This window comes from Phoxinus phoxinus, assembly GCF_949152265.1.
Source record: "Phoxinus phoxinus genome assembly, chromosome: 21".
NCBI classification, from domain to species: Eukaryota; Metazoa; Chordata; class Actinopteri; order Cypriniformes; family Leuciscidae; genus Phoxinus; species Phoxinus phoxinus.
The window spans coordinates 17576048-17597443 of record NC_136896.1 but is presented as its reverse complement, the minus strand read 5'-3'; the positions used below and the strand labels follow the sequence as shown (position 1 = coordinate 17597443).

General features: G+C 41.2%; 2 protein-coding genes across 4 annotated transcripts in view; one reads left to right on the top strand and one right to left on the bottom strand.

The window, feature by feature from the left end:
- The window catches only part of rsph10b (radial spoke head 10 homolog B), a 231345-nt gene that overhangs the window by 140945 nt on the left and 69004 nt on the right, over nucleotides 1-21396 (top strand). The window lies entirely within an intron of this gene.
- Nucleotides 1045-5641, bottom strand: minpp1b (multiple inositol-polyphosphate phosphatase 1b). Of its 3 annotated transcripts, none has more exons than XM_079596126.1 (6): nucleotides 5408-5641; nucleotides 4967-5326; nucleotides 3966-4160; nucleotides 3736-3833; nucleotides 3399-3529; nucleotides 1045-2409 (listed from the first exon to the last, which is right to left on the bottom strand). In XM_079596126.1, the coding sequence occupies exons 1-6, from the start codon at nucleotides 5529-5531 to the stop codon at nucleotides 2031-2033; spliced, it is 1287 nt and encodes a 428-aa protein (XP_079452252.1). In that variant the 5' UTR covers nucleotides 5532-5641; the 3' UTR covers nucleotides 1045-2030. The 3 variants fall into 3 exon arrangements, with proteins under 3 accessions (XP_079452252.1, XP_079452253.1, XP_079452251.1); XM_079596127.1 differs by having other exon boundaries at nucleotides 4967-5352; nucleotides 5582-5622; XM_079596125.1 differs by having other exon boundaries at nucleotides 4967-5640.

The window sequence follows — 21396 nt, the reverse complement described above, 5'->3', positions numbered from 1 at the left end:
AACATTTAATTAATTACAAATTAAATTATCAGCATAACAATTTGAGTGAAGAGTTGAAATATCAACATATTTCAGAATGTCTCAGTATTTGGGTTGTCCTTTTTTTGTTTTACTGAGAGCAGCACTGCAGCAGCATGAACTCCATTGTTTAACATGATCATGAAATCATGTTAAACCTTTCTCTCTCTTTTTAAAATTTATTTTTATTTTTTTGTTCAAAAAATTTAACCCAGGATCATCTTTTGTACTGGATTTGATTGAATTGGATCACTCTGACTCAGATAAAAACTATTCCAGATCACCAAATTACCAGTGCTTGACTACAGTACATAGTTGAATAACTACCGGTAGAATAGCCAGTGCTTGGTTCACTGTGTTTTGATTTGAAGAGACAGAAAACAGCGTAATAAAAGAATACAAACATCCCCGTCCATTAAAAAAATGTTTTAAACAGTCAGATCCCTCATCTGTCCCACAACAAATAAATAATAGAAAAGAAATACACATGCAATATACATGCACTTGATGATTGTCATCAATTAACATATAATTATTGACAGCTAAAATGAAATATATTGCTTTTGTTTGACATTAAGCTGTTTGAGGGTTTATTTGAGGACAAAATAATTAGTTATACTTCTATGTATTGAAAGGCTTTAGATATAGCTGAAGAATCTGAGGATCTGTTTCAGTAATTAACTGTGTAGCTTCAAGAGAGCAACCATACAAAATGAAGAAAAACAAAACAATTGTTTTATTTGTTTCATTTTATGTTATCATTTATATTCATTAATCATTTATGTATATCATTCGATTACTTATAAAAAAATTTATTTAATAATTTCTGTCATTTCTATTGTATTTTTAGATGATTATGGGGTTTCATGGAATGTTTGTCTTGATGAAAAAGAGATAGAGGGAATATCACAATTTCAAGGTTTTATGGGATGTTGTGAAGCAGTTTGGTTGTTGTATTTTTGCTGGTCAGACAAAGTCATTGTAATGGCTAAACAAATCAAGCGCAAAACATAAATGTTTTTTTTTTAAAGTTTTATTTCTTTTGCTCCTGAAATCCACCCTTCTGCTGGGCCCAGTTGTTTAAAAGTAATCTGATCAGATTTCGTTTATCGGATTGCATTAAATATTGAAAATGAGCTCAAAAGACAAAAAAAAAAAAAAAAGATTCTGAAATCGGATTAGATCACAAAATCCAATCTTGTTTTTTTTGGTTTGGATCAAACAATCAGTATGTGTAGTTCAAAACCTTTTATAAGATTGGGATAATTTAGAGAGCTTTTTGGCACCATAAAATAATCAACAAAACAGCTGTCAATATCAAACACAAATAATATAATTTTAAGTGTTTTTTAATCACTTTATATAAAATACATTGGCACATTCATCAGAGTTGAACCCCTCAAAATTAGTTTCTATTAATTGCATCCCTTTATTGCATGTATATTTGTTTGTTTTTGTCGCTCATTGCAAGCTTTTAAAAACCGCAACAAAAGTAAAATGGATTACCTGATCCTGGATAGCAATAAATGGGATAATTCTGATCCGGATTAAACTTTCTGAACAACTGGACCCTGGAATCAGGATAATCCTGATATTACTAAAAAGTTGTTAACAACACATATTGAAGATTTGATCCAGATCAAAATCAAGACTGGATTATGTAATGGAATACAATTTTAGAATCCTTTTTATTTTTGGCAACCCATTTTCAAGATTTGATCTAACCTGACAGCCGGAACGACTTAAAACCTAACCGTTTAATTAAAATAAAATAAATAAAAAATTACAAATGATTTGGCACTGCATTTCTTTAGTACTTTGGCAAATATAACAAGAAAGAACCCAGAAATCATTCTTAAAGCACAAATTTACACCCCTTGGTAGCCTGTATAATAAATAAAACAATATTTGGATTTCCAACCACAGTATGAAAATAATAATAGAATCAAAAGATACAGTCATTGCAAGTGCACAGTAATTGATCCCTGTAATCCACTATTTAATAACCCGACTCACAATTCAGTGTTCCTGAGGTTTGATTGATGCACATCACATTCCTTATTAAAATCACATCCATGAAGGAGCTTTGAGTAATGCTTTCTGACCGTTTCATACAGTGGAGCCGAATGATTCATGCTGGGAAAAGTCATGGGCTTCTCATTGAGAAACAACTGTACTCTAAGTCCATCACTACATTCATACAGGACAAAGACTAAGTTCGCAGCATAAGGAACAATCTGACTGGAGCGGAACATGCGATTGTGCTGCGAAGAAAAATTCTCTGCAGTTAGAGGGTTTTCATCCTTGAAAAAGGCCAACAGAGAGAGCAGCGGCAGCAGGGTCTCACCATGACCAACCTGGATGGTGGCAGTCTTTTTTACCTCTCCAAATCTGTCAGATTACAGGAGACACAAGTGAACACATAAACAGCTTTAGCATGTTCTATGGAGTATTGCAAGTGGACAAATACAACATAACTGACTGAGAACGGGTCCACATCTTAAAGGGTAACTCTCGCCAAAATTTAACCTAGGCTCCTTTTGTTAATCTACCGAGTCAAACTTTCGTGTAAAAGCATAATTAAAATGGAAACGCCACTTTTAAGATTGACAGTATTTTCGTTTTAGGTCAAAGTGCCATTTGAATGGGAGTGCTAGGGGCACTTCTAAGATAGCATCAAAAATGCTATTTTTAAAACTCTAAGAAGGCTCGACGCAGCGTGAAACTGTGCTCGAAGTATCACCAGGGGCTCTACACATGAACTTGAGCATTGACCAATCTGTACACAAAGTTTACTAAAAAGAAAGGTTTTGTATGACTCACTTTATCAGTTAGTGTTTCCGGTGGCTGGAATTGTGTCAGTCAAAAGTAGTCGATCTCCGAATGCAACGTAACATGAGGAGAGTAAAGATGGAAAGCTCCTAAAGCTTGTTTCCATATAAATTGCCATGAGCTAAGTGTTAAGTGCCAAGTTAGCATGCTTTTCATTGGAATTACAAGTTCATGACATTTCCTCATATGGAGTCAGTTCATTACGTTGCATTCGGAGATCGACTACTTTTGACTGACCTTTCTAAAACCTTTCTTTTTAGTAAACAATGTAGTCAATGCTCAAGTTCATGTGTAGAGCCCCTGGGGATACTTCGAGCACAGTTTTATGTTGTGTCGAGCCTTCTTAGTGTTTAAAAAAAATAGCGATTTTGATGCCATCATTGTAGTGCCCCTAGCACTGCCATTCAAAAGGCATTTTGACCGAAAACGAAAATACATCTTTGTGGCGTTTCCATTCTAATTATGCTTTTACACGAATGTTTGACTCGGGTAGATTCGCCAAATTGCAACCTAGGCTACTTTTGTTAGTTACCCTTTAATCTCCTTACCTGTAGTCATTAGCAGCCTTATCAAGACGCTTGAAAATATCATGAAAGAGAGGGCAGCTGGATTTACGGTTGATGTCATGTCCGTATCCCCTCTTCCAGTACTGTTTCAGGTCACTTTTATACTCCAGGACCTAACAAGAGGCCAAAAACATTTGGTCGCCAAGGTAAATCCAGTTGTGAAACAGTGAATCAGGGCACCGATTACAGTACGTAATTACTAGACATTCTACGACCCCACAAACACCACAGCTTGACATGGAACTACACTTTAAATCCTAATAACATTCATTAAATCCACTGAAAATTGAAGTTTTCAATTTCCAACCAACATACGTACTTGAGCGTCAGACTCATCCAGCAGATCGCACCACGGAGAGTTCTCTGACTTGATGGCAAACTCATAGGAGCACAAAAAGAAAACTGCCTCTGCCATATCTTGGAAGAAAAATTAAATCAATATCAGGAAGGATCTTTGTTCTTGACTATTTTAGTCTACAGATTAACATTAAGCAACTTCAGTGAACAGTAAGATAAAACTGTACACCGTAATTTAAAAAGCAAAATTACCTGGAGTGATTTGATTGTATGGAATCTGAAGGCGGTTGGATATTTTCTTCCGTACTGCATCCATTTCTGCCGAAGATTTAAAGCGTTCTACCTCCTTCATAGCGGTTTTATTCTTCTCAACACCTTCAACAAATCTCTCACAATGATCAAAGAATCTCATGAGTGAATCATCCACATAGTGTTTGTAGTCCATATCTATAAAACAAGAAGTATGGTTAGTTGAATAACAGTTAAGTGACCAAGGGCCACTACTTCAACAATAAAGCTTGCTGGATCATCAACCACAGCTGGTGGAGAGTTGTTTACATAGTACGCGCAGATAACAACAGACGCTTTATGGCAGATGTGCTGAGGAAAGAATTCCCTCATTGTTTTTCAGTGTCTTTAAATGCCAGCTGTTTGGCCTAAAGGTGCTGTAGTTGAGAATTCAGATACCTGTCTTTGTTTCCTATCAGGATGGAGCTCAAATAAATTTGATCCCAATGATCAAAAAATCTTATTTAAATCTGGAAATAAACAATGTAGGGTTTTAAAAATGTAAAACAATTAAATGCCATGTACATTTTAAATGTCCCCAATGCAAATGTTTGTTATAATCTGAGTTTTGAAATAGGACATATCGCATGTGTGGTATATAATGGGGTCCTGGCAAATGCTGGGTGTTCATGAAACACACTCTATGAATATAAAAGTTAAAAGCATAGTTCTTCTGTCATTATTTACTCACCCTCATGTCATATTCAAAACCTGTATGATTTTCTTTCTTCTGTGGGACATAAAAGAATATATTTATTATGTCTCAGGGTTTTTTCTGTCCATACAATTGAAGTCAATGATCACCAAAACGGTTTAGTTAACGTCTTAAAATCTTAAGAGTACCACAGAAAAAATGTTTGGAATGATATGAGGGTGAGTAAATGAGAGCATTTTCTTTTCTGTGAGATGAATATGTCATGTACAATGTTTAAGAAGCCAACAAAACAGCTAGTAAAGGGACATACCCTGAACATCCCAGAGTCTGTGAAGACCCTCTTGGAAAGCTTTAACACTATCAATGCAGCGGTGTTTGGAGCTGGTGATGAACTCAATGCGGTTGGCGCGGAGGAGATCCTCGGAAATCAAGGTGGGGAATGACTGTGCCAGTCTCATCGCCAAATGCCTGTGGTCATCTCGCCCTTTATCCACCAGTCTGCCGTCCATGTCTTCAGTGTACCACATCTTCCATGTTTTAAGCCAAGACGCTGAACCCGACGCGTCAGACACGACCAGATCAAACAGTCGCGCAATCTTTTTCACATTTTTTGTGGTTGGATAGCGTGTCCCGTGACGTATCACCGACACCATATGAATGGCACGGCAGTCTGGAGAGGGGGGAACCACCAGCGTTCTGTTTACAAACAAAATGTCATCTAATAGATGTGGATTCACTTCCTCGTACCTGCCTTTTGTCCCAAAGTAATGCGCTATCGCCGGTATCGTTGGCCTGGCGAGTTTAGAGAATGACAACCCAACCATAACGCTCGAAGCAGTGATGAGAAAGTTAATGAGGAAATAAGTTATTTTCATTTCTGGATGTGCGATACCTGTTCCACCGAAAATACCCGTAGCCTGCTCACCTGTGCATTCATTCAATGAACTCACTATGCGCCCTGCCAACTATGATGACGCGCGCTACATGTGAAGCCAGACCCAAAACGAGATACAAAACCTTCCGGGTCAAAACACTCCAGATTCAGGTAAAGAATAAACCACTGGTGATATGAGGTAAGCATGTAGCCTACTCATGTTTCATTTCCAAATGAGTTGAATCCAACATTTAGTTTTTTTAATGCTTTAAAATATTTCATTAAAAAAGAAGTGGCTTGTGCTACACTAGATGGCGGTGTTGTGCATCACTTTAATGTAGTTTAACCCTCTGATGCAACCACAAATAACTTTTTACTTAAAAACATAATCAAAAGCCTTTTTTTTATGGCGTAGTCTACAATCAAATCCTTGGAAATTCTACCAGGTAAAGACAACAACAAAAACAACACAACAACAACAAACAAAAATGAACAAACAGTGCAATCACACAGACATTGACTAACAAAATGTTTGTATAAAGTGTGTGCAGTGCTAAATATACATGAATGAACAAGTTGTGTTTAAAATAAGTTGTGTAATTAAATAACTGCAGTACAAATGTAGCAGTAACATAATTAAAGGGATTATTGTAGTAGAACAGTACTGAAGTGATGCATATAAGATGAGATATTACAAGTTTAAAGAGTGTGTAGTGTGGAGTCATAGATTTATGTGTCAGAAAGAACAGTATGATTGATCAGTCTTAAAGCATTGGGGTAGAACCCGTCTTTGAATCTTGATGTACATGTGCTGATGGACCTACGCTTTCCAGAATCCAGTAGCCTAGGCAAAGAGGAGAAAAGTGATTGTGCGGGGTGACTAGAGTCCTTCTGATGTTTCCAATTTTGCTGAAACAATAGAATAAATGTCCTTTATTCTATTATGTGTGCCTTATCTTGAGCTGCTTTCCCTGTGCACAGCGTTCTTGTCCTGCTGTGCTGAGCATCCAGTACCAGGTTGTAATGTCTCCAATGAGAATGGTTTCAACAGCACACCTGTAGAAACTGGTCATGACTGCTGTGAACATACAAGATTTCTTAATTTCTTTATTCCGAGTGATTTATATGTATGGGTTATCAGAGAGCTATATATCTGTTCACTGCAGTAGAAGATATTCCAGATGTTCATCAATTAAATATGTTGTCATCAAGAGGTTCAACTTTTTTCTTTCTTTTTTTCAAAATATGAGATTACTAAAATGTAAGCACCCATGGTGGTTTGGATTTAACTTTACCATTTCACCTTGAATTGTTAAAAAAATATATTTTGAAGAGTGAATAGGGTTGAAATGAAGTGAATTTGGTATAGAAAGTTATATCAGCTTCAATGTGTCAGCAAATAGCATTATCAAGTATTTATCCCTAGAAGTGCAAAGCTGCACTAGACACTGTTTGTGAAAGAATATGTGAATGACAACTTGCAAATTGCAAAACTGATGGTTTTGCATTTATTTTTAATGTATTTGCTAACTTTTATTTTTTTGAAAGAATTAAATGTTAAGTTTGATTAGCCTGAATAAATATTGTTAATTGTGTGGACTAATGTGCATTTTAGGCAGTGAACCATGCAGGCTACTATGTTATGTATATGTTATGTCAACTTTGTTCATAGACAAAATGCCTATTAGAAATAATTTAGTTGATGATTCTAAAATAACCAATAAAACTGCAAACCATACTGTATGTATCAGTATAAAATCAGAGTTGTTATTGTAAATAAAAATAGAACCCTAAACATATTTTACTTACTTGAAATTAAAATTAAATCAAATCAAATTTTAAAAACTTACTTACATCTAGTGCCAAGACAACTTTTCCAATTTTCATTTAGTTTAACTTGATGTATCTGTAAACAGCTTCCTCTAGTGTCAAATCATAATGCTATCGAATACTATCAAAGTCATATCTAAATTCAAATCTGGAATTGGTATTGAAGTTTTTAAACTAATGCATGTTCCATTTCGAGAAGTAGCGATGCAATGGGAACGCCTCTGCATGATTGAGTCTGAAGCATGTGTAATCACTCATTGGTGGAACATCATCCCATGATGCGTGACCTTGATCATTAGTTATTAACTTAGAAGCCGCTAACACGACACGTTCAAACAGAAAACACTCACTCTGGCCCGCTCATCCGCACAAAACAGTTCCTGGTGGCTCGAGAACGCAAACCCTGAAATAGATTCCAAGATGCAAGCCTTGAACAATTTTGCACAAAAAAAAAGGTTATCTCTGAACAAACCTCAAAAACGGCAACCTGCTAAAATGCAGATGGTGTGCACATGCGCATCATGCGTTTAGTCTATAGGTATGCACGTTTGAATATATATGTGCGCAGGCGTGTAGTTCTTCTTTACTAACCAACCCTCAACAAACTACTTGTCTAGCCATAAAACTTTATAAAGAATTATTTATCGCCACAATCACGTTTATCGCTGTAGCCACGTGAACCGGAATTATCCCAAAATTTTATCTGTAAAGAGGAAATGGGAAGGGAAGGAGGCCTTCACAGGGGAGAGACTAGTTGACACTTCAGTACTGTCGTCGTGTCCAAAAAAAAAAAAGAAGCTCGCTCAAGTACTGGGGAGCTAAACCATTTAGTGCTTTGTAAGTAATCAGCAATATTTAAAAACGTATACAATGTTTATTAGGGAGCCAATGCAGTGTTGACAGAACCGGGCTAATATGGTCATACTTCCTGGTTCTAGTAAGAACTCGAGCTGCTGTGTTTTGGACCAGCTGTAGTTTGTTTATTAAGTGTGCAGGGCAACCGCCCAAAATAGCATTACAATAATCTAGCATTGATGTCATGAACTAATTGTTCCGCATTTGTCATTGAGAGCATATGACGTAATTTAGATATATTTTTAAGATGGAAAAATGCGGTTTTACAGATACTAGACACATGACTTTCAAATGAAAGATTGGTATCAAAGAGCACACACAGGTTCCTAACCGACGAAGAAGACTTGACAGAGCAGCCAAGTGTTAGACAGTATTCTAGGTTATTACGTGAGGAAGTTTTTTTGTCCAATAATTAGAATGTCTATTTTTTCAGAATTAAGTAGTAGGAAATTACTAGTCATCCATTTTTTTTATATTAGATGCATTCCATTAATTTTGTGAATTAGTAAGTTTCGTCAGGGCGTGAAGAAATATAGAGCTGAGTATCTTCAGCATAACAGTGAAAACTAATGCCATGCTTCCTAATGATATCTCCTAAGGACATGTACAGAGTGAACAGCAAAGGTCTTAGCACTGAGCCTTGTGGTACACCATACTAAACTTTTGACCGATAAGACATCTCTTCATTTACTGCTACAAACTGATAACGATCAGATAAGTATGATTTAAACCATGCTAATGCAATTCCACTAATGCCAACATTATTGTCGAGTCTATTTAAAAGAATGTTGTGAATGATCAATAGTATCAAATGCAGCTCTAAGATCCAGTAAAACTAATAGAGAGATACAACCACGATTGGATGATAAGAGCAAATCATTGTGACTCTAATGAGAGCTTTCTCAGTAGTATGGTACGGTCTACATCCTGACAGGAAATCCTTGCAGATATAATTTATTTCTAAAAAGGAACATAGTTGTGAGGATACTGCCTTTTCTATCTTTGACAGAAAAGGTAGATTCGAGATCAGCCTGGAATTTACTAATTCTGTAGGATCAAGTTGCAGATTTTTTTAACAAGCGTTTTAATCATAGCCAGCTTAAACGTTTTTGGTACGTATCCTAATGACAAAGATGAATTAATGATATTAAGAAGAGGATCTATGACCTTAAAAGCATCTCTTTCAATAGCTTAGTCGGTATAGGGTCTAACATACATGTTGTCGATTTAGATGATTTAACAAGTTTTTCTTCTTCTCCTATACACTGTAAAAAATGTGGCTGCGATTAGTTATATCAACTTAAAATTTGTTGAGAACTTAAATATCCAACTTAACTAAACTAAACTGAAGTTAACTAAATGTAATATTTTAAGTCAAGCATGAACACATCATTTTTAAAGTTGAAACAATGTTGGATTTTAAGTTGTGATAAATAATCGCAGCAAATTTTTTTTACAGTGTAGCAATGAATTAATCAAAATGTTCGTCTAGGAGACTACAATGCACTGCCTGATGCGGTGTAGTAGACGGTTGCATAGTTATAATTTTCTCCCTGATATTATCAATCTTGTAAAGTAAAGTAAAGAAGTTAATAAAGTCATGTGCTGCTTGGAATTGTCTGGGGTTGAAGCTTTATTTTTCGTTAATTTAGCCACTGTTTCAAATAAATACCTAGGGTTTTGTTTATTTTCTTCTAATAGGGTTGAAAAATAAGCAGATCAAGTAGCTTTTAAGGCCACTCTGTACGCAATCGTGCTTCTCTTTCTGTGAAATGCGGGGGAAAAAACTCTAGTTTTGTTTTCTTCCAGTTGCGCTCCATTTTTCTGGCTGCTCTCTTAAGGGCCTGAGTGTGCTCATTGTACCACGGCGTTTGACTATTTTCTTTAATCTTTTTTAAGTGCAAAGGAGCAACTGTGTCTAAAGGGCTGGAAAAGAAAGTCAAAAGTTTCTGTCGCAATATCGAGTTCATCTAAGCTATCTGGGATGCTGAGGAGATGAAACTGATCAGGAATATTATTAATAAAGCCATCTTTAGTGGCAGAAGTGATAGTTCTAGCATATTTTGCTTTGCAACCTTGGCTAGATGGAGTATACACGAGACTAGATACTGATCTGAGATGTCATCGCTCTGCTGTAGAATTTCAATGACATCAACATTGATTCCATGTGATAATATTAGATCTAGAGTATGATTACGACAATGAGTGGGTCCTGACACGTGCCTTTCAGAAGAGGTTCATGTTTATAACAGTAATCTTGGGGGGTGGACTCATTTAAAGTAATGTAATCATGGTTTTAGCTAGGTTTCTGTCAAAGTACATCTAGGTTATAATCTGTAATCATATCATTAACAATGAGTGCTTTTGAAGTAAGGGATTGAATATTCAGCAACGCAAGCTTTATCATTTGTTCATCTGTATTATATGTGTTTTTTATTTGTTGAACATCAATTACATTTTTCATACAGAATCCACTGAATTGGCTCTATCACTCTCTCTCCTCTCTTCATCTGTAGCTGGTGTGTGGTGAGCGCACTAGCGCTTTAGGTGTACAAGTACATATGAAAAGCGCTATATAAATGCCTCATTCATTCATTCATTGATTCATTCATTCATTCATTCATTCATTCATTCATTCATTCATGCTATGTTGAGAATTGCACAGCTTGAGCAGAGATGAACACAGATACACTGCCATTGTGTGATCAATTTGGCATCTGTTCTCAAATCTTGGCTTGAAGGATTTTCAAATAAGAATGTCCAAAGTCCAGAATTCCCCAGACATTTTATTTTATGAGAGACTTCACTTCACCCTGACCACATGTGTAGCAACAACGTCCCCTGGCCTGTTCACCAAAAGCAGGGCAATTCTGGCCTTTGATATGCACTGTCCCACAGAGTTAGAGAGTTGGAGCTAAACTTGAGTGGATCTCGAGGGCCAGAGCTGCACACCCCTGAGCAAAATCCTTTGCCTAAAAAAATATTAAAAGACTTCCCCTTAATGTCTGCAGGGGTACAAAAAATTCTCTGAAAATGCTTTAAAAAGAACTAGATTAATTTATGAAGACTCACCATCAGATGGAGTGAGTGACATCAATGTTGTCATGATACTACAGAATAGAATAACAGAAGGCTTTCGTTATTTAAATGATTGATCGGCTACTAATATTATTGACACATAATTGGGACAAATTAATAATAATTAATAATATTTTGCCTCATTGTGTAACCATTTATGAATAAAGTTTCCTTTTATATAAATCAGGTGTAATGTTTTAGAGCTTCTCCTGGACATTTCACTGAAAACTGAAACAAACAAAACGGATAATGCCACAATTTATTTTTGACTGTGTGGAGATGCTTCCTTCTGAATTCTGTCATTCTGGGACAGAAACAGGAACCTCTGAGGCATGCATGACACATATCTTTTCTACCTTATTTGCTGTGACAGGCACTACCAAGAAAAAAAGCACTTGGGTTGGAGCTGCCATGACGGGGAGCTCTGGAATTGTAGCAGATTCTAGAGTGGCCATGAGATAACCCAGCAGCCATATCACCCTGTAACCCAAGACTGGTTTCCCACTGAAGCTAAGCGGGGCTGAGCCTGGTTAGTACTTGGATGGGAGACCTCCTGAGAAAAACAGGTTGCTGCTGGTAGAGGTGTTAGTGAGGCCAGCAGGGGGCGCTCACCCTGTGGTCTGTGTGGGTCCTAATGCCCCAGTGTAGTGATGGGGACACTATACTGACAAAGAGCGCCGTCCTTCGGATGAGACGTTAAACCGAGGTCCTGACTCTCTGTGGTCATTAAAAATCCAAGGATGTCTTTCGAAAGAGTAGGGGTGTAACCCCGGCATCCTGGCCAAATTTGCCCAGTGGCCTCTGTCCATCATGGCCTCCTAATCATCCTCCTATATATATATATATATATATACTAATTGGCTTCATCTCTGTCTCCTCTCCACCAGTAAGCTGGTGTGTGGTGGGCGTTCTGGCGCAATATGGCTGCCGTCGCATCATCCAAGTGGATGCTGCACATTGGTGGTGGTTGAGGAGATTCCCCCCCCTTCTATGTAAAGCGCTTTGAGTGTCCAGAAAGGCGCTATATAAATGTAATGAATTATTATTATTATTATTATAACATCTCAAGCAGCCATGAAGGGAACATCTGGTGCAACAGTGACAAGAAACTGCTTTGGCAAGAACCACTGGGACAGAATTGGCTGGAACCTCTGAGGTGGCTGGAGCGGCCAAAACAAGAAGTTCTGGGACTGTAGAGACTAAGACGAGGGCTCTGGAACTGGGGGCGGGCCACGACAGGAATCTAAGTTCCCTGTAGTCCATGCTTATGACCTGTACAGCCATGAAAGAATCTTGGGAGCAGAGGCAAGTAGCTCAGGGAACCTCTGGAGCATCCGTGATGGAGAGCTCTTGGACCTGGTGAGCCATGACAGGACCTTATAGGAAGCTCCTGAGACTGAAGCAGCCAAGATGGAAATGGCTGAGACAGGAAGCTATAGCAGTGGGGAGGCCTTAGGCGGCAGCTCTGAGACCGGGTGTCCATGGCAGCAACAATAAAATAAAATAAAAGGCAAATGAACAAACTATACACAAAAAACGATTTATACTGTACATTCCTAGGCAACAATATTGCAAGACGCAAATATTGCTGCCTCAAATCTTGGCGCCAGACGTTACCAGGGCTTTCCAGTCTCACGTGATGCTAAGAACTGGAGGGAAGGAGAGGCCAATTGTGTCACCCTGCCAGACGCTAATCTGAATAAAGAGCACTTCCTGGGTGGCTATGACAGGGTGCGACAGAGTATGATCCATTTTTCATTGATCTTAGCTATAAACCAGTTGTGGAGAAGGAGCCTGTCGAGACAAATCCTCTGCTCAGACTCGGGATGCATCAGTACTCCATTGTGCCTGCAGAAAAGAGATTTTTAAATTTGAATTACAACACATTTTCTCTGTATCCATTAGTATGTGCAACATGACAAGTTTGTCAGGTCACCTTTATTTATATAGCGTTTTTTACAATACAGATTGTATCAAAGCAGCTTCACAGTGATAACATAAAAAAATTAAAACAAAAAAGTTTGTTTCTAGAAGAAAATTGCGTCATCGTCCACCTTAAGTAAGGCAGATCAATAATATTGTTGAATATTAAATGTCTCCAACCAAGCAAGCCAAAGCCAAGGAAAGGAACCAAAACTCCCCCAGGTGACAGAATGGAAAAAAAAACCTTGGGAGAAACCAGGCTCAGTTGGAGGGCCAGTTCTCCTCTGGCCAACGAACGAACAGTGTATGAATATGATTCGGGCAGCATTACAAGACAGATTGGATCAGAACATTTAGAGTATTTATCCATTTCCATCTGTTTGGAAGTCGAAGTCATCACGCCGGTATGGAAACGAGTTGTTGGGGATCAGTGCAGATGGCTGTCGTGTCGATGAGGCCTTCACAGGGCTGATGAGGCTGGGACTTCAGGATGCGTTGGGATGGGTCCAGGCGCAGGTCCACCATAGGGAAGAGACACAATTATCTTGTCTGTCTGTCTACACTTATTTGTCTAAATTTAGTTATTATTGTGCCATCTCAGGTTCATTCATTTTAGCCCGGTTAGGATATGACATGTCCCAAACTACAACTTTGATACATACTGCTAACAGACAAAATCAATTAGTGTCACCTCCAGGGTGTCCGTGTTCACTAATAAGTTCTCCTGTTTGATGTCTCTATGGAGAACTCTGTGGCTACAGCAGTTTTTAGCAGCCTCAATGACATGCCGTGCGATCTCTTCAGTAACCTCTCCAAAAAGAGAAAGAAGAGTAATCTGGTTTCATTCATTCACATTCACATGAATGCGACAGACATCTTTTGGTATCTAAGCTACAGGAGTCCAGCAGGACTGCATCAAAATAACAAAAGCAGTTACAGCTTAGAAATTTTAACAAGATAATGTTGTCCTGTATCTGACAACTGATTCAACTGAAGTCAAGTCACCTTTATTTTATGTCTTTTTGAATATTTATGTCTTTTATGAATTTAATAAACAACTCTGTCTCGTATTCTGTCCAAACACACAGTGTCATCTACATCAGGTGACTGTAAATATGCAAAAACTGTTTCCATTGCAGTTTTGCGGAATATTTATTTTTAGAATTGCCTGAAAAACCACCTCATGCGAGCGTAAAAACTCAGAGTTTTTGCGAAATTGACGTGTTTTCAATTTGCGCAATTTGAACGGTAATGGAAACACGGCTACTGTGTCTTGGTTATCGTCCGTTTCACTATACTGCCCTAAAAAACAGTCTTGTTCTAGTCGTGCCTAGCTTACATGCCTTGTCTGTTTATTTCCTCTTGTTTTTCCCCTCTGATTTGCCCTAGTCCCTGTGCTCAATCCTGTTTCGGCTTGCTCACCCGGTTTTGATCTTCTGCTCTTGTTTTGGATTAATGCCTTGGCTCTACCCCCGGGGCTGTGGATCTGCCTCTGGTTTTGACCCCTGCCCCTTGGATTTCGCCTCTGTCCCGCCCTTTGCTTGGTGGCTCGGCTGCCATTTATATATTTTTTTAATATCTTTATTAGTTTTTCTGCTTGGAACATCAAGTCAACAGATAATAACACTGATTTTATGAAACTATCATAACCTCCCTCAAATAAACAACCTACAGCTTCCAATAAGGAAAGAAAAACAACGCTCAGCTTAAGTGTCTTGAGAGTTAGCCAGTAAATAATCTCAAAAGGGGCGCCACAGTTTATCAAAGGTCCTTAAAGAACCAGTCTGTGACAATTAGATTTTTTCCAATTTAATGCAAGTGAACACTTCTTTCAGCCATGAATCAAAAGAAGGGGGTGAGGCATGTTTCCACTTCAAAAGTATGAGACAACTACTAGTAAAGTAGTAAAGGCTAGAGCCTTTTGAACCGGTACTGAAAGGTTAACATCAACGTTCATCCCAAAAATGGCCAGAAGTGGATTTGTATCAAGATCTATGGCAAAGGCGTCCCTCAAATTTTTTTAATATTTTAGTCCAGTAATCAAATAATTTAGGGCATCCCCACACCATATGAATGAGATCTACTGGTGATTGCTTGCACCTATTACATGCATCACTGACAGAGGGGTATATTTTAGCAAGTTTAGCATTTGTATAGTAAACATATAGAATCTTACACTGTCAGGCCATGTCTTGCACATATAGATGATGTGTGAGCGAGATCAAGAATACGCTCCCAATGTTCATCATAAATCTCAAGTCTCCCTCCCACGCACCTCTGGCCCTACTTGCAGAGCCTGGATTAATATTGTGAATCAGATTATAAATGACAGAAATACAATGTTTTTGTCATGAACCGGGTATCCTTCTCTGTCTCTCTAGCTCCCTCTCTTGGTTAGTTTCTTCTAGACTCGCACTCACACTCATCTACTCATTACCCTCTCGTTATCACTCCCAGCTGCTCCCTATTTCCTCTGCTCATCACTCTCTTCTCTCTTCACCTGTACGCCCTTTTCCCTGATGAGACGCTCTATTTCTAGTCTCCCTTTTCCCTTTGTTCTCCGCCAGATTATTATCTCATACGTTCCTGGTTCTCTTACCATCAGTCCTGTCGTGTCCTGTCTGGAGCGTGTTGTTTTCTGGTGAAAGTCTTCGGTAACCTTCTCTACACAGCCTCCTGCTGACGTGAGTCTGCTGTAGCCTGTTGTGCCCACCGCTCACTTGGACCCGCTCTCTGCTCTCCGGGATTCCCCGCTACTGGAAGTGTGCCAGCCCTCCTCTGTTACTTATATTGAAGAGACTTTTTCTGTTTGTGAGATCGCCTTGTTGGCTGCCTGTGTTCTCTTTTGCCTTGTGGATTTCCTGAGTTTATTAAAGTGACATTATCTGCCTTTGCGTTTGGGTTCTCTCCTTCTGATCTGTGACAGAATAATCTGGCCAACATGGACCCAGCGAAGGAAGATACTCTCCAGACCGCTCTCGAGATGCAGGGAGCCATGTTGGGCCATCATGAGGATGACCTAGTCTCCGCTCGTAATGCCATGGATGTTCTCGCTGCTCAGATGTCCGTTTTAACCCAGCAGTTTCACCACTTTCGTGCTGGAGCTCCCTCTCTCAAGAGTATCGACGCTCCTGAACCTAGAGTGAACAATCCTCCTTGCTATGCAGGTGAACCGTCTGAATGTCGATCATTCCTAACGCAATGTGAGGTTGTGTTTTCTCTTCAGCCCTCGACATACACACAGGATCGCTCCCGCATCACCTTTGTGGTCTCCCTTCTTACTGGCCGGGCGTGGGAGTGGGGTACCGCCGTATGGAGCTCCGACGGCGACTGTTATGTCGTAACAGTACATAAACCGTTATGTGCTCTTCAAGGAGGAGATGCTACGAGTTTTCGATCGCTCCGCGCACGGGCCTGAAGCCTCTCGACTCCTCTCTACTCTCTGTCAAGGGAAGAGGTCTACAGCCGACTTTTCCATTGAGTTTTGCACTCTAGCTACCTCCTGTGACTGGAATGAGCCCGCGCTGGTGGCACGCTTTCTCGAGGGTCTTAATGCCGACATCAAGGACGAGATCTTAGCCCGCGAGACCCCATCCCATCTCGACCCACTCATCGACATGGCTATCCGAGTGGAGAAACGTTTCGAGTTACGCCGCCGAGCCCGCTGCCTTGAAAGGTCTCTGCCACTCGCACCTGATTCCCCGTCTCCTTGCTCCGCCAATCCAGAGACGGAGCCCATGCAGCTGGGAGGGTTAAGGATCTCCGCAGCGGAACTTCAGCGCCAGATCACTGGACGCCTCTGCATGTACTGTGGTTCTTCCGCTCACTTCCTTTCTGCCTGCCCGGTAAAAGCCAGGGCTCACCAGTAGAGAGAGGGTTACTGGTGAGCGCTTCTACCTTAGTCCCTCCGCCACGCACCCGCGCTACTTTCCCTGTCCACCTTCGTTGGCCGGGCTCCGCCGTGTCCCGGCATTGATTGACTCTGGGGCTGAGGGAAGTTTTGTGGATGAGGCCTGGGCCTGTGAACAGGGTATTCCCCTTATTGATCTTGAGAACTCTACCCCGGTTTATGCTCTCGACGGCAGCCCTCTCACCAGGGTGCGCTGTGCCACGGTTCCGGTGAGTCTCACCGTCTCTGGTAACCATAGAGAGACTTTTATTTATTTTTTCACTCTCCCTATACCCTATAGTTTTAGGACATCCCTCGTTAGTTGAACATAATCCACAGATAAATTGGTCCAACAGTTCCATCCTCTCTTGGAATTTGCCTTGTCATGTGAAGTTTTTAGTGTCTGCCCTTCCTGCTGTGTCTTCTGTTCCTGTGTTTCAGGAGGAACTCGGTGATTTGTCTGGCGTCCCGGAGAAGTACCATGATCTGCGGGCGGTTTTCAGTCGTTCCCGGGCCGCTTCTCTTCCTCCCCATCGATCTTATGACTGCGGTATCGATCTCTTGCCGGGTACCTCTTGCCGGGTTTGTTAAGGCGGAGAAGTGTACTTTTCATGCCCACTCCGTCACGTTCCTTGGTTCTGTAATTTCCGCTGAGGGCATCAGTATGGATCCCACCAAGGTTCGTGCCGTTACGGAATGGCCTCTCCCCGACACGTGCGCCGCTCTTCAACGTTTCCTGGGGTTCGCCAATTTTTATCGTCGGTTTATCCACAATTTTAGTCAAATCGCCGCCCCTCTCTCTGCCCTCACGTCAGCCAAGACGCGATTTTCTTGGTCCGATTCGGCACAAACTGCCTTTGATCGTCTTAAGTCTTTTTTCTCCTCCGCTCCCATTCTAATGACCCCTGACGTTAACAGACAATTCATCGTCGAAGTCGACGCCTCAGAGGTGGGCGTGGAAGCTATCCTCTCCCAACGCTCATCTGCTGATGAGAAGATTCATCCCTGCGCCTTTTTTTCCCACCGCTTGTCACCCGCTGAGCACAACTATGACGTTGGCAATCGCGGGTTATTAGCCATCCGGTTGGCCCTCAGTGAATGGCAACACTGGTTAGAGGGTGCTTCTGTGCCGTTTATAGTCTGGACCGATCATAGAGATTTGGAGTACATTCGCACTGCTAAGAGACTAACGCACGTCAGGCTCGTTGGGCACTATTCTTTGCACTTTTCGATTTCTCCATATCCTACCGACCTGGTTCTAAGAACCTTAAACCCGACGCTCTTTCTCGGCAGTTCGCTTCTCCAGAGGTTGCTTCCACCAAGGAGGAGATCCTTCCTCAGGGCATGGTGGTGGGCGCCGCTGTCTGGGGAATTGAACGGCTTGTTAAACGTGCGCTTTCGCACTCCGTTACTCCCCGTCTTTGCCCCAGAGACCGTTTGTACGTTCCGCCTTCTGCTCGACTCGCCGTAATTCAATGGGGGCACTCTTCTAAGTTGTTCGCTCACCCCGGTGTTAGGGGCACGATTGCCTCTATTCGATCTAGGTTCTGGTGGCCCACTCGGGAGCGCGATATTCGGCGTTTTATCGCTTCTTGCACTGTCTGCGCTCAGACTAAGGCCAGCAATTCACCTCCCGCTGGTCTACTTCGACCTCTTCCGTTACCGTCTCGACCGTGGTCACACGTCGCCTTAGATTTCATTATAGGTCTACCCTCATCCGAGGGAAACACTGTAATCCTTACCGTCGTCGATCGCTTTTCTAAAGCTGCTCACTTTATTCCTCTCCCCAAGCTCCCCTCCGCGAGGGAGACAGCCCAGATCGTCGTCGACAAGGTTTTTAAGATTCATGGTCTCCCTCTGACATTGTCTCCGATAGGGGCCCACAATTCTCGTCTTTGTTTTGGAGAGAATTTTGTCGCCTTATCGGAGCCTCTGCCAGTCTCTCCTCCGGGTTTCACCCTCAAACCAATGGTCAAGCCGAGCGGGCCAATCAGAGTATTGGTCGCATCCTTCGCAGTCTTGCGTTCCGTAACCCCGCCTCTTGGTCCGAGCAGCTCCCCTGGGCCGAGTACGCCCATAATTCCGCTCCATCCTCCGCTACCGGTTTGTCGCCTTTTCAGGGTTGCCTTGATTACCAACCTCCGCTCTTTCCTTCGCAAGACTCCGAATCTAATTTACCTTCCGTCAGGGCTTTTATTCACCGTGCTAGGCGTACCTGGAGAGGAGTTAGGTCCGCTTTATGTAAGACTCGTTCCCGCACTCGACGGGCGGCTAACAGACGTCGTGTTAAGAGTCCCCGTTACACGGTCGGACAAAGGGTTTGGCTTTCCACCCTCAACCTTCCTCTTCAGTCCATGTCTTGCAAATTGGTCCCTAGATTCATCGGCCCTTTTCGTATTCTCAAAGTGCTCAGTCCTGTCTCGGTCAAACTAAGGTTATCGGCTAATCTCCGACGTGTTCACCCTGTCTTTCACGTTTCATGTATTAAACCCGTTGTACGTGCGCCTCCTCGTCCTGTCACTACGCCCATGCGCGTTGAGGGCTCTCCCACTTATAGAGTCCGCAGGTTACTTGACATTCGTCCTCGAGGGCGCGGTCATCAGTTCCTGGTCGATTGGGAGGGATACAGTCCTGAGGAGAGAAGTTGGGTCCCTGCTCGGGATATCCTGAACCGCTCGCTGATTGATGACTTCTACCGTTCTCGCCAGTCCCCCTCCTCAGGGGCGCCAGGAGGCGCTCTTTGAGAGGGGGGTACTGTCATGAACCGGGTATCCTTCTCTGTCTCTCTAGCTCCCTCTCTTGGTTAGTTTCTTCTAGACTCACACTCATCTACTCATTAGCCTCTCGTTATCACTCCCAGCTGCTCCCTATTTCCTCTGCTCATCCCTCTCTTCTCTCTTCACCTGTAAGCCCTTTTCCCTGATGAGACGCTCTATTTCTAGTCTCCCTTTTCCCTTTGTTCTCCGCCAGATTATTATCTCATACATTCCTGGTTCTCTTACCATCTGTCCTGTCGTGTCCTGTCTGGAGCGTGTTGTTTTCTGGTGAAAGTCTTCGCTAACCTTCTCTACACAGCCTCCTGCTGACGTGAGTCTGCTGTAGCCTGTTGCACCCACCGCTCGCCTGGACCGGCTCTCTGCTCTCCGGGATTCCCCGCTACTGGCAGTGTGCCAGCCCTCCTCTGTTACTTATATTGAAGAGACTTTTTCTGTTTGTGAGATCGCCTTGTTGGCTGCCTGTGTTCCCTTTTGCCTTGTGGATTTCCTGAGTTTTTTAAAGTGACATTATCTGCCTTTGCGTTTGGGTTCTCTCCTTCTGATCCGTGACAGTTTTGAATGTGGTTCAAGCTTTCGGAAAGTGAGGGAATCGTTTTTGCACAAAGTGCCTGACTTAAAAGAAACTAAATAAGTGGGAATTAGGTATAGTAAAATCTGTTGGAAAGGTTATTAAAGGATGAGAAAACTCCACTCTCATAGAGATCATCAATCGTCTTTATGCCAATATCAATCCATATTCGAAACGCCTCATCCATATTAGAGGGTGCAAAACTGTGGTTTTTGAAAATCGGAGAAAGGGTAGAAGACCTATGCAAACCAGTGTGCTTTCTAAATTGAGTCCATATCTTAACTGAGTGAGATACTACTAAATTTGAACTGATGTTGGTAGGCAATGGTAGTTGAGAGCATATAACTGAGTGCAAAGAGAGGCGTGCTGAGGACTTTTCCAGGTAGGCCCAACAAGGGGGTTCAGAATTCAGATTGTTCCTCCAGTGTACAAAATTCTGTATATTGCAAGCCCAATAATAGTGCAAACAGTTTGGGAGTGCAAAACCTCCCTTGTTTTTAGGGAGCTCTAAAATTTACTTCTTAATTCAAGCTGACCTATTTCCCCATAATAAGGAAATTATTTGCTTGTCCAAATCCATAAAAAACCAGCAAGAGAAAGAGGGAGGTTAGCCCAACGTTCCATGTCAGACTCAAACTTTTTAAGTAAGGGGACAAAATTATAAACATACATTCCAGTCAAAGATTTGGTCACAATAAAACCCAAATACTTAAATCCATCATGAGTGAATGTGTAAGGTTACTCGTCAAAGAATTTACAGGGAACAACTCACTCTTATGAAAATCAATCCTATACCCTGAAATTTTACCGACATGGTTTAGCATGTTCAGAATAATAGGAACAGAAGTCTCTGGATCAGAAATAAAAAGTAGAAGATCGTCTGCATAAAGGGATCATTTATACTCTCTACCTAGCCGATTTATACCTTTAAAATTTACATCCTCAC